Source organism: Polistes dominula, unplaced genomic scaffold, assembly GCF_049000335.1.
Source record: "Polistes dominula isolate Pdom_NZ unplaced genomic scaffold, Pdom_raw_medaka contig_307, whole genome shotgun sequence".
Lineage (NCBI taxonomy): Eukaryota > Metazoa > Arthropoda > Insecta > Hymenoptera > Vespidae > Polistes > Polistes dominula.
Genome location: NW_028301025.1, coordinates 411,138 through 425,207, shown reverse-complemented (window position 1 = coordinate 425,207; position 14,070 = coordinate 411,138). Strand labels below are relative to the sequence as shown.

Below are 14,070 nucleotides of genomic sequence, written 5' to 3'. Positions count from 1 at the left end.
TGTACCAACAATGCTACACTTACAATTTTACATACTTATTTAATGTGCTTATATATATATATGTAAAGAAAGTGTACTTTCTTCCGTTGTGATTACGCGCGCTTTCATGAGTAAGAAGGTAGTAGGAATGGCGTTATGTGTATGAACTTGATTGGATATACAAACAAGAGAGACAAAGGAAAGACGTAACGTATATGTATCAGATATATAAATAAGAGAGAAAAGACGTTACATATACAATTCAGAATTAATACTTAAAGAAGATAGATAGATTTAACGGACTAAGAAAGTGAGTGCTTAAAGTGAAGAATAGACATAATTGTCGTTTTTCGTTTCAGATAATATTATATTGTTCATTTTGTAAATATTGTATATGGGAAATAAGGTTGACATAGAAATAAATTCGTTTCAGAACAACACTTTGTGCTATTCTTGATCGTTTTGTTTGAACCACTCCTATTCTGGTCTTGTATATATATATATATATATTTTTTTTTCTTTTTATATTAATAAATAAACGCGCTATGTTCTCTCTATTGTGTCGTGTGATATAATTTTGATGTGTGTTTGAAACGTATATGTGCCCTACTTTGTCCTTTATCTTTCCTTTCTTTCTTCCTCTCTTACTCTCCCTCGTGTGTAGACAAACATATATATATTTGGAGAGGATGGGTGAGGTCTCCAAACGAGTCTAGTCCAGAACCGTTAAGCAAAGAATTAAGGCCGTGTAGAAATGCGTGGTCAAATAAGTTTTATTGTCTCAGTCGGTGTTTCTCTAGTAATCGCATTGAATGTCGTAAATCAACTGATCGTCGTTCGGAAAACTTCAGCCCGGGGGGATCGGGCCCCCGGCGCGGTGCCAGTCTCGGACGACCTAAGCGCTGCTGAGCGCGCACCGCCACATATATATGTTTATAATAAATTTAATTCTGTAGAAAAATATTTCTATTAAAATGTTGATGCATTGTACAAAATGCTGTATAAAACGAATCACATAAATTGTATAGCCAGGTAAGTATGGGAAATCTGCCCCTGTGGCTTTTTTGACTCGCACTTGGGGGATCGATTTGGTGTCGAATAAAAATAATTCACCCCAAATTTTAGCTCTTTTACTCAAACGGTTCTCGAGATTTTTAAAAAAACCTGTTTTTTTGATTGTATTTTTTTTATAGTAAAATTCAAAACTAATCAATGATGATTTTTTTTTCTAGTTCTTAGGAGTCTAAGACATGAAAAAAAAATATTATCATAATATTTTAACGAAAAGCCGATTTTTGACGGACGAAAGAAAATTAAATTTTTTTTTTTTAGCTTTTTTGAAATATGGTAATCACCAAAGTTTTTCAGAAAATGTCTTTTATATTCCTCTACACTCAGGAATTTTTTGAAGTGGTGGAACTGTTAAGAATAGCGTATATAAGAGACGTTATTTCTTCTCACTCCGCCACCCCTACTCTTTATTCTTACTTCTCCTATGGGCCGCACAGTCCCTTAGTACAGGGCGCTGGTACGCCCTCTCTTCTTCTGTATTCGGCCTAGCTCTAGGCTTGTTCAACAGTTCTTTCTTTTCCACCGTTTCTTATAATAAATCTTACTTTTGAATATTAACTTTGCGTTGTCTTATTTATCAGCCATACCTTAACAGGTTATGAGCCCCAGACACGCTTACACTGCGCAAGTGAACGAAAGTTAATTAGTTTAATAGTGAATTTTGAAAGATAAAAATTTAACCTAGTTATTGCCGGTTTGCACGTGTGTGTACTTGCACCAGTGTTCCATTGAGTAAGCAAAGGAAGTAAACTCCTGCTAAAATCTCAGCTTCAACTACTTCAGAAGCAGCCAAAAAAGGGGAAAAATATACCTACAGAAATCCACGTATCTGTACAGCGTTGGCACGAGGAAATAAGAATACGCAAAGAACAATGGAAGGGGGCAAGAACAATGAAAAGCCGAACCTGGGTGAGACAAAAGAGCAGGATAGTCAAGGGCTACTAGCTAGTCTAGGTGAAAGTAAGTACATATTCGATAACTGTTTTTATCGAAAGTTTGTTTGAAAAATAATAATAGTAAAATATATATATTAAAAAAAAAAGTAAGTACTTGTTCGATAACTGTTTCTTATCGAAGGTGTGCTTGGAAAATTAATAGTAAAATATATATATTAAAAAAAAAAGGTAAATACATGTTCGATAACTGTTTTTTATCAAAAGTGTGCTTGCAAAATTAATAATAAAATATATATAAAGGAAAAAAGGTAGAAAGGGTGTGCAAGACTCTGAGCTCTTGTAAATCTTTATTCTTTCTTCCCTCTCTTAAAATCGTGTTACAATTCAAAAAAAAAAAGGAAAAAAGAGAAGGAAAAAAAAAGAGAGAAGGAAAAAAAATTAATACATAAAAGGGTTTCCGTTCCAAAGGTTAAATTTAAAAAAAGGAGGAAAAGGAAGAAAAAATATTGAAAGTTGCGCCATATAAATATTTCTAGAACAATAGATACGAATGCTTAAACGTGTTCGAACTAGAAGACGCTGTTTGTCTACACACGAGGGAGAGTAAGAGAGGAAGAAAGAAAGGAAAGATAAAGGACAAAGTAGGGCACATATACGTTTCAAACACACATCAAAATTATATCACACGACACAATAGAGAGAACATAGCGCGTTTATTTATTAATATAAAAAGAAAAAAAAATATATATATATATATATACAAGACCAGAATAGGAGTGGTTCAAACAAAACGGTCAAGAATAACACAAAGTGTTGTTCTGAAACGAATTTATTTCTATGTCAACCTTATTTCCTATATACAATATTTACAAAATGAACAATATAATATTATCTGAAACGAAAAACGACAATTATGTCTATTCTTCACTTTAAGCACTCACTTTCTTAGTCCGTTAAATCTATCTATCTTCTTTAAGTATTTAATCTGAATTGTATATGTAACGTCTTTTCTCTCTTATTTATATATCTGATACATATACGTTACGTCTTTCCTTTGTCTCTCTTGTTTGTATATCCAATCAAGTTCATACACATAACGCCTTTCCTACTACCTTCCTACTTATGAAAGCGCGCGTAATCACAAATGAAGAAAGTACACTTTCTTTACATATATATATATGTAAGTTTGGGCTAGTATAAACTATAGCGCGACACGTCAGAGGTCGTTCCTGCTCGACACTCATGCCAAGCGAGATACGCGGCCGTTCGCACTCGTCAGTCGTAACTACGTGATAACAGCAGAAACCACGTTGAGATACGTGGGAGATCCATGGTGTCTATCGCCAAGCAATATTATAATTTTCAATTGTAAATTTAATAATTAGTTAATATTTATATATTAATAATTATAATCAAGTAAAGCTGTACTTGTTGTTGATTCAGGTAATCCTGCGTAAAATCTTGTATTATAATTATTCTAATCGCTTTTTGTAAATGTATATAGTGTAAATATATTAGGTTGGGGAAAAAGTAGTCCATTATTTTTTCGTTAGATGACTTTAGTTATCGATTTCTCGCAAAATATCAGTCAAACAATTTCAAATTTATCCTTGCTAGAAAGGTGACATTTAGAGCTAAAAAAAGTTCCTTTACCATTTTTTGTTTGGTCTATTCAATTGTGATTTACAGGGTGTTCAAAATGAAAGTCAACAAAGAGAAAATTCCGTACATTTCACACTTTTTCTTTTCTAAAGACGAAAATTCAAGCTAGGCGGGTGAAATTGTAAATGGTGCTTACACTCTCAATACTGTAACAGATAATTACGTGCAATTTTGGTTTCGTCGATTCCGTTCCGGTATTTTTGATGTTAAAGATGCACCTCGTACAGGCTGGCCTATCGTCGAAAATGTCGATAAAATCACAGAAATAATCGAAGTTGACCAGCTTCTTAGTAGTTGTAGCATCGCCCAGGAGCTAAAGATCGACCATAAAACAGTTTTAAACCATTTGTGCAAAGCTGGATTCAAAAAGAAGCTCGGTGTATGAGTGTCATACCAATTAACACCAAAAAATATGATGCATCGAATTTCCATCTGCGAAGCCTTGGCCAAACGGAATGAAATCGACCCATTTCTTAAACGGATGGTGACTGGGGATGAGAAATGGGTCACATACGACAATATTGTGCGAAAACGATCGTGGTCAAAGCGCGATGAAGCAGCTCAAACGGTAGCCAAACCAGGACTAACGGCCAGGAAGGTTCTACTGTGCATTTGGTGGGACTGGAAAGGAATCATTTATTATGAGTTGCTTAAATATGGCCAAACACTAAATTCGGATCTTTACTGTCAACAACTGGATCATTTAAAGCAAGCGATAGACCAGAAACGGCCAGAATTGGCCAAAAGGAGAGGTGTTGTGTTTGATCAGAACAACGTCAGGTAACACATGACTATAGTGACTTCCCAGAACCTCCAGGAGGTTGGTTTAGAAATTTGGATGCATCCATCATATAGACCAGACCTTACACTAAGCGATTATCATCTTTTTGTTGCACTGCAAAACTTTCTTATTGATAAGAAATTGACATTAAAAGGAGATTGTAAAAATCGATCACAAGAGTTTTTCGCAAATAGAGACCAAGACTTTTATGAGACAGGCATTATGAAGCTACCTTTAAAACGTTAATAAATTAACGAACAAAACTGTGCATATTTGATCAAAATCAGACAACCAGAAGTATGTTAAATAAAGGTTTGAAGTTAACGTAAAAATAATGGATAACTTTTTCCCCAACCTAATATTTCAGTTATTACTAGCATCAACCGCAGTACAATTAATTGGTGACGTTGTTTCCAAATTTCGTAAGACAAAGGAAATTGTCTTATATATATATAATAAAAAAAAAAGGAAAAAAATATAAAATAAAAAAAAACAAAGGGAAAAAACAACACCCTTGCGTGTAAACACAAGGCGATCTTGTCGTGAAGGGTATGGCAACGCACTATATAAGAAGGAAAGAGAGAGAGAGGGGGTAAAGTTGCCTCTCCTCTTCTTTCCATCTTGGGTCGTGGTGATGGAGGGAGAGAGACGCAAGTGTGCTTTTCTTCTCCGCTCTGAAGGTAGTATAGGATGTGTTGAAGAGAGAGAGAGAGGGAGAAAGTATGGTGCGATGTTGCCACTTCCTCTCCGAGCAACATATGGTATTGTGGAAATGAACGATGTTATCCGCCAAAGACCGCGCCGCGTGGCTAGTTATTGACCACTGTGACTGACCAGTCACCAACGCTGGACTACGACCAGTGAAAACTTCCTTTTTAACACTAGTGATCCACACAGAAAACAGAAATGACGAATAAATGGCGAACAAGCACACAAGAGAGAAGAGACACAGAAATTTAACGGTAAAACAAGATATTTGGAATTAACGAGCGCGAAGAAATATCGACTATTCTGAATGATAATCCGCACAAGAATGACCGAAATCGATTCAGCTTCCGCTGAATCCTAGATCATCGGGGCGCAGAGGACGACGCGCCGAGATCACGCCACGTTGATCCACCAATCAGAACCTCGGGTCGAAATCACGCCACAAGCTTCGGCCAATCCGGCGCTGCCACCTCCTTGACCGGCTACGTGGCCGGACAGATATTGTCACCACCGGACGCGCGCATTTCCGGCGGCTGCTAGGGACCTGCGAAGGTTGGTGCCGGCGTACAGAAAGGTGTCAGCACCGTCCTGGTGAGAAGCGCCGCAACCTGACGAGTCGACCGAGAGGTGTCAGCACCAAAAAGGTGCATGTGGGGAACAAGGTCAACGGAAAAGATTGATCTGGAGATTTACGCGATAGTCGTCAATTTAAGTAACAAAAATATATAAATTTATTAACAAGATACAACTAAACTCGTGAACGCCATGTATCGGACTAACTTACATTTCGACCGTTACGTTCAACTTGGGTTTAGTTAGTCTAGTACCCGTATAGGGAGGAAGGGCGCCAGTGTGCCGCGTCGATACACTAGGCACGTATCGCCACATGCGGGACGCCACAAATGTATCTATAGAAAGACTAAAACCAGCGTTCGTCGAAAAAGATTGCAATACCGATTCGTATGTACCAATTAAAACTTATTAGGTTAGGATAGAGATAATGCAATATTTTTATATATCTTTATATATTTTTATATTTTTATATACTTGTAAACATCTATAATTTTAAGTTTCGCATTTTATGTAATAAAAAAAATGCTCCGAAGGGAGTAATGTAGCGGTACGACCGATGGTCGCGCCATCTAAGTTACTAGAAGGCTAGAGAACCACGCTAGCAAGTGTGGTCACCAGACGTGTACAGTCTGTGCGTAGCCGTTGAGAAGTGTACAACTAAGAAAAGCAAATCGCATCCGTTAAATAAAAATCATAAAACAAATTCAGTCTAATATTATCTTTACTCTAGAGAAACCCTCTACATGCGTGTAGCGGTACGACAGAGGGTCGCGCCCTCTAAAGTTACTAGAAGGCTAGAGAACCACGCTAACAAGTAGTAGTCACTAGACTAGAACAGTCTGTACGTAGCCGTTGAGAAGTGTACAAGAAAGAAAAGCAAGTCGCATCCTTTGAATAAAAATAATAAATAAAATTCAGTCTAATATTACCTTTACTTTAGAGAAACCCTCTACGTGCGGGACGCCACAGTATATTCAGTTATACAAAGACTAGCAGAGTGGGAGAATTTGAAAAGGCCGCGCAAAGCTATTCTCATTGGCTCAACCATTAATAAAAAAAAGGAATAGTCAAAGCAGGCGCATTTTAGATGTGTAGCTAAGTTGATACATTGTAGTTTTAAGTCACTATAGTTGAAATAGTGATAGGAGGCACATTTTAGATGTGTAGCTGAATTGGTACATGTTATAGGGATTGAGAAAGAACTGTAGAGGCAGCACTATTGCTGAAAGTGGAGCGATCTAGTGTAATAAATATAAAGCTTAGTGATGAACATTGTGATAATTAGTATTAGTTATTTGGGAATTTCTTTCCCTAGGTTACTAGCCGCGTTAAGGCGCGTTCACACCGACGCGAGGAACGGCCGCGGAGAAAGGAATGGGCCTTGGAGACTCCGTGTGGAGGAAAGAAATTTCCGATTATTTCTTTGATCCCGTAGGACGATATTTTATTTGTCGGCGTGGTGTGCCACATAGTCACGTACAGAGATAAGTTGTACACAGGAGAGACACAAGAGCGCGATGAGAGAAGTGCGACCGGACGGTTCGACGGATGAAGTAGAAGTGAAGTTGTTTTTCCTGCGTGTGCACCGCCACGGCGATCCAGGCATCCGGAAGTGGGGAGAGCAACAGTCGCAGTGGTCACTCTTCCGCTGTGACCAATCAAAGGCGTGGTCAGGCCAATCAGATGCCCCTGCGGAGCCGCGTCACGAGGTGCTTGCGTATGTTAGTGCCGGCGGCCGAGAGGTGTCAGCACTTTTCCTGCGCGCGCTGCTACAGCTGCGCGCTGTTGGCCAAGAGATGTCGGCACTGCGCTGGTGCGAGACGCCACAGCCACTCCCCCTCTGGACCGGCTGCCGGAGGCAGGCGGAAGGTAACTCTGCGGAGGATGTTGGGCCGATGCTTCTAGTCCAGTCAAAATAGCCCTGAAATCGGGTTTTTGAGCTATACGGCTGAAAAAATATGGAAATTATCAGAAAATTGCGTAGAAAACAGTGGGCAAAGTAAAAAAGTTCTCAACCACCGGGAAAGGGGTGAAAAAAATTAAAAACTACCCCAAAATACGATTTTTGGATTATAAGTTGAAAATATCAAAAAAAGTTTCAAATAAAAGTTGTAGAGCATAAAATTTTAGGCCTATCTATATCAAACCATTTTTCCCCTAAAACGCACCCTTTCACCCCTACGACGGTTCAAAGTACTCAAAAAATGAAAATTCAATAAAAAATATAAAAATTGGACTTTTTTAATTTTTTTTTTTTTTAATTATATTTAAAAAACTACAAAGAACAATCGTAGGGAAACAAAAAATTTTTTTTTCATCCCTTCTATTAAAAATCAAGGGGTGAAAACGGTTTTTGCTCCATATTTCACTTAAAACGGGTTATTTAAAAAAATTTTCTTTTTCATATGAATTTTAAATTTATTTTTTAAATTTTGGTGTTGAATTTATATTTATAAATATTTACCTGTAGGAAATATCCCAATTTAAAGACAGGTAATTACTCCCTTAGTCCTACGCCTTTGTAGAAAGAAACAGAAAATGAAGCTATCCTGCTCTTACTCATTGTGACGTAGGTCGCCATGGCACGCATGCGCAAACTCCTAACTTCCATGCGTGCAAGAGAGATAGACAACCTATTGTTAGCTTCGTCTAAATGTAAACAGTATAACGCGATGAAACCCTTTTTCTTAAATATATTCTCTTTTTCTTCTATATTCTCTATAGCTCGAGAGTCTCGCGCGCATCTGTGACAGCATGATAGATTTTTGAAAATATCTCAAAAAGTAAGCGAGATAAAGCGATTTTGTATAAATTATGTTTTGTAGACAATTTTATTTGCTACAAAAAAGGTCCAGTACTAAAATATTTTATCTTCCTTACTTTTCGAGATATATTAAAAAAATTAAAAAACTATTCTCACCTTTTCTTACATTTTTGAAAATATCTCAAAAAGTAAGCGAGATAAAGCGATTTTGTATAAATTATGTTTTGTAGACAATTTTATTTGCTACAAAAAAGGTCCAGTACTAAAATATTTTATCTTCCTTACTTTTCGAGATATATTATAAAAACTATGATTACTCTCTTACCTGATACTTTTTATAAAATTTCATCACTGAGACTTTTGATGACTGTTTAAAGTTAGAAGCTTGTAACTGAAACACGGCTGAGTTAAATATAGACGGGGATGAAAATAAATTTAAAAAATAAATTTTTTCTGACATTTTTATTTTTATTTTTAATAATTAAATAAGTAACTGTAAAATTTCCTCCAAGATATTTATTAAATTAATAATAGTGAAAATCTTTTTCTTTTTCTTCGTAATAGTTATTAAAGCCGACTTCTTCTCCGTCATCGTCTGGAATGTCATTAGCTTCTACACGCTCGGACTTCAAATGTACATTAGCATCATTAATTTCCTCAATTGTTTCGGTAATGATAGGTTTATTAATACAAGTTCCTTCATCTACACAATTTGCACACATGTAAGTACAGTGAACACCGGCTTTTCTGTATAAACATAGATTTTTTTCACACTTACTTTTGGTACATCTGCATGATATCTGAAAGAATTTTAGAACGTTAATTGTGAGTGCAGATACCTTAAAAACTAATATGTAGAATGATATTTTAACACTTTCAGCCATTTATAGTAATTTCGATATTAAACTTACCAATTTTAGTAAATCTTCAGGAGCAGGTTCCAGTTCAGACTTGATCGGAATCATGAATTGCTTGTTTCGTTTCCAACCCCATTGTTCAGCATCTAGAGAAACTCCCAACCACTGTTGAATCTGATAGTACACTCTTTTGACGTGTTCTGTTAATGCTGATCGAGAAGGAGGCAATGAAGCCAATATATCTTTTTTAGCCTTCGCTAATGAAGCGCTGAATAGTCGGTATCTGAGTTCATCTATAGGTAACTCATTCCACTCGTTTTTAGCGTACAAATTGCCCATAATTCTTTTAGCAACAACGTAAAGTTCGTCTATATTACTATCCTTTTTGTAAAATATTGAAATTGAATCGCGTAATTTGTCATTATTTTGTATTAACTCTATAATCGTTTTTTTCCCTTTATTGTAAATAGCACTCGTTGAATCACAACCTCCAAACGCATGAGCAAACAATATCAATGGTTTCAATTCTTTATAATATCCTGTCGAATATAGTACTTTATTTTTTTTACCAGTTGATGTGATTTTATAGAAATATATTGTAGTGTCCTCGGGAGTAAGGCCAATTAATAACATAAATAAATCTATATCGTTTCCTACCACTACAACTGGTGGATTTGTTGAACTTCCGCGTTTCTCGATATCAATTCCCTTTTTGACAATCATGCTATCGGCATCTTCATTTGCTATTACTGTTTGTACACCATTTGCTATTAAATATGCTGACAATAATTGTACAAATTTAAATTTGTTCGCAATATTTGCCAGAAATTTAGCTTGTGTAGTGATCATTAATTTGTCTAAGGCAATTTCCACATCAGCTGCCATGCATTGTTCTTTACGACGTAATCTTTCATAAGATTTGACTCCAATGATGTCATCGCGGTATCCATCAAATATCACAACGGCATCTTCTCGGAAAAATTTGATGATGTAGGACAAGTAGAGACCGAAAATTTCGTTGTAAGTTTGTCCACGAGACCACACTACTTGTCGTAATAACCAACCCCCATCAACAACAAATGTACAATTGTCCTGAATGAATTGAGATGGAAAAGTGGCTTTAAATAGCGTATATAAATCACATTTTCGGTTTTTTCTGATCCAACCTTTCTCATCAAACAGACTCAATGGAAATGGAGCAAGCTCATACTTCATTGCTTTCTTCAGAGCTTCAGTATTATTGCCGATACCTACTGAGATTCTTTGAAAAAGTAAATGGCTATCAATATTGATATACGGCTTACCATCGTTCAGATGAACTTCTGTGCCAGCATTTGATAAATTCTTTACTCTGTATAATCGTGAAAGAGAAATATCCTCAGCATTTTTACCAATCATCTTGGCCATTGCCTGTTGTCCTTTTTCAATTGCCACATGGCAATTAATTTCAGACCTACCAAATACACCTGTTGAGAGAGACACTACCGAACTACGAGGATAGAAGGGGTCGTGAGCGTTGAGCCAGAATAAAAGTTTCTGAATATCTTCTTTATCACGTGAGATTCTGCTCTCCGCAAGATCAACGTGTTGTTCACTGTTCGATGTTTCAATACTACAGTAGTTTTCAAGTTTCTCCATTATTAGGAATGCAGCAGGCATTGCAAGCAAGTATCGCGTAACAACACTAGGCGTTACCCCTCTTCCATGTTTGAGATCCGTTCCAAAAAATCTGTTGAGAGTCTGTTCAATAACCATATCTCTGGAAACGCCTGCCCACGCTTTGTCAGATCTACGGATAGTGAATCCACCCTTCGTAAATTCTTCGAATTCCACAGGATCCATTATCAATTCTACATTTGCCATGTCTTGTAAATAGATCTGTGCTGTTTTTGCATAGGCATAATGACCTGCAGCATGAAATAAAGGTAGAGCATCTCTCACAGATAGAAGATGTAGCTTCCAATCACCTAACCTTTCTGCCTCAACAATACGTAATGCAGTAAGTACACATTTGAAATACTGAATCCACAGCTTGGCTGTGGGACCATTACTCTCAAGGATATCAAGTTGATTCATAAATGCTTTGGTCATTTCGATAATTTTTTCAGTTCTGCAGTCGCCTCTTGTTATTGTCGGCCATTCTTCCATCAATGTTACCATATGTTCTTTCCACTCTGGAGATCCATCAATTGTGCTACAAATTTTAATCCCAAGGGCTGTGAATGTCAAAATGTGAGCTCGAAGTGCTCGGGCAAATGCATGCCCAGACAACATTTTTTTTACTGATTCTGGAGCATATATAACAGACCATAATTCTTCGATTCCACTACCTTCCATGGTGTAACCAATTGCTCCTAAGTACGACATTAATAGATGGAAAATTCCAAGGAGTACAACAACGTTTTTTAAAGTTGTATGAGCTAATGATGCCACAATAGATCTTGATTTCCAATAGAGAGGTTGATCGTAAGTGACAAAAGTTGTTTTTTGTTGCAATTTATTGGTTTCAGAAACAGCATAATGTAAAGATGTGTTAAGGGTAGTTAGGTTTGAAGGAGGAGAATTGATGAAAGGTACACAAACGATAAGTGATTCTTTCATCCTTGTATTAGAAGACAGTATTTCATCATTTGTCAAAACTTCCATGAATCCTCTCCAAGATGGTATTTGAGGAATTTCAAAATATTTACTCCATAAATAAGTTCCATATGGCAACGAGAGTGATGGCGCATCCCCAAGATCAAGAGATGCAGTGCTAACGAAAGTAATATCTTTCATTCCAGTTCTATCAGGATTCGGATATGGAACAATTTCTATTTGTTTTTGCAATGCAATTTCGTTGGCCGTGGGCATTTTTTTTAATTTCTTCGAACCACCCTGATATGATATGTTTTCCTTTGGACAGTATGCTGCAATCCCGCCTAAACAATGAAATGTTTCTTGTCCGTCCAAAGTACCTACGTTATGATCCGTGTTATCGAATACGAATTGCACAAACGTATCATCATCGACAATCATTTCTGGTGGATCTTTGATTGTAGAGGCTTCAAACAATTGTAAATTATAATAAGTTGCACAAATCCCTAATTTTGAAAGTAAATCAATTATTAATTTTGAGCCTGTCTTTCTGTGCACATAGGTTGCAATTGCCAGTTGCAAATTAGAAATAAAAGACTTTGGTCGAATCATGCTGATGATACTATGAGCGATAGTATCTAATTTTACTGGATTATGATCTTCTTCTTCACACTTTTCGCTATATACAAGTTTACTTAAAAAATTTTGTAAAAGCGGCGGAATACTTGTTGACACATAATCAAGGAATTTTGTGGGTGGAGAATACGATTGATTTTCTAAGTTCATTTCTAGAATTTCGGTCCGAATCATCTCTGCAGCAATGTTAATAATAATAAATTTCTATTGTTCATTGACAAGATTATTATCACAAAACCAATCACTACATATCTTGGGGATGTCAAATTGTTTGTAATATACTTTTGTTTCTCTTCCACGGTGTCGATCAATGTATATATCATCTCCATACTTTTCCTTTAATCTTTTAAAAAACATTTCGTTCGTCATGTAATCATCTCCCATTTTTTCTCGCAATTCATTCATGCCAAAGCGATAAGTGTGTGAAGTTTCAATGAAATTTGTTACATTATTGAATGCTTCTTCTAATCGCTGTTTTGTAGCAGATATTTCAGGTGCTGTATGAACTGACGAAACAAATCGACCATAGCATACTTTGTGATAGGAGGCTTCACTCTTGACAAGACAATCAATGCTCATTAATCTTTGAATCATTTCTCTCCCACAATCATCATTCCGCTTTTCAGCTATTTCTAGCAGTTTGTATCTCAGGTAAGCGTTTTGAACCAGGATTACTTTTTTATGCTTTGAATCTAGAGGCTTGTTACAAAAAAAGCATTTGTTTTTGAAGTCAAACTGACTATTAGTTGGCAATCGAAATACTGAACATTGAGAAGATGATGGTACCGGAGATTCCACCGTTTCTTCTTCATTTAGCTTTCTTTTTTTTAACTGGTGTTTGAGGAAGTCTGGCAGAATATCGCTCTCTACAAGTGCTGTGAACTTGCACAAATTCTTTTCCTTCCCAAAATTTCCATAAGGTGTCTTGTCTCTTCTTACTCTTCTTACTAAACGTGCTTAATTGGGTTTTTCCAATAACACATACTTCGGAGTCGCCAATGGGGTTCCCACATAGAGTACAAACGTCGTCAACATTCATGATGAAACGAAATAATATTCAAACAATTGAACAACAATCACCTCAATCACCTTTATGATTCACTTGACACTATTAAATAAATACTGTCCGTTTTATGTAAAAAATTTACTTATTTTCAGAATTAAACACAACACAATAATGTGAATAAGACTAATAATGTCCTTGTTTCCACACATTTATTGTCTAATAAGTAACACCCCTTTTGGAAAGAGTAGGAGATTCTTAGTTCGATTTACCAATAATACAAGGGTCCATAGTCCAAGGTCCACTTGGAAAGGGTACCACATATATTTTTCGTTAGAGGGAAGGAACATTGTATAAGGAGATCTTTATCAATAAAAAATAAAACCCTAAAAAATTATTACAATCATTCGCCGGATCCGATGCAGCATGTGGAATTTTATTACCCCCACAGGTTATTAATCCCTTAGGTTTTATGACCGAATAGGCCATTTAAATATTTCGTTTTTTAACAATTATCATCCTAGACACATGTCCTCTTTCGAAAAGGGTTGTAAAGGGGTGAA

General features: G+C 36.4%; 1 protein-coding gene across 1 annotated transcript; it reads right to left on the bottom strand.

Annotated features, from left to right (window-relative positions):
* Nucleotides 1–8,946: 8,946 nt before the first annotated feature.
* On the bottom strand, nt 8,947–13,190 carry LOC107073500 (uncharacterized). The gene is made up of 2 exons (XM_015334189.2): nt 9,346–13,190; nt 8,947–9,234 (listed from the first exon to the last, which is right to left on the bottom strand). Exons 1-2 carry the CDS (start codon nt 12,676–12,678, stop codon nt 8,959–8,961), a joined length of 3,609 nt encoding a protein of 1,202 aa, XP_015189675.2. The 5' UTR covers nt 12,679–13,190; the 3' UTR covers nt 8,947–8,958.
* Between the last annotated feature and the right edge of the window lie 880 nt (nt 13,191–14,070).

Coding starts and splice junctions, on each gene's coding strand:
- LOC107073500 (XM_015334189.2), bottom strand. CDS start 12,678: ATGATTCGGACCGAAATTCTAGAAATGAACTTAGAAAATCAATCGTAT. Junction 9,235..9,345: donor CTGAAGATTTACTAAAATTG/GTAAGTTTAATA, acceptor AAATTCTTTCAG/ATATCATGCAGATGTACCAA.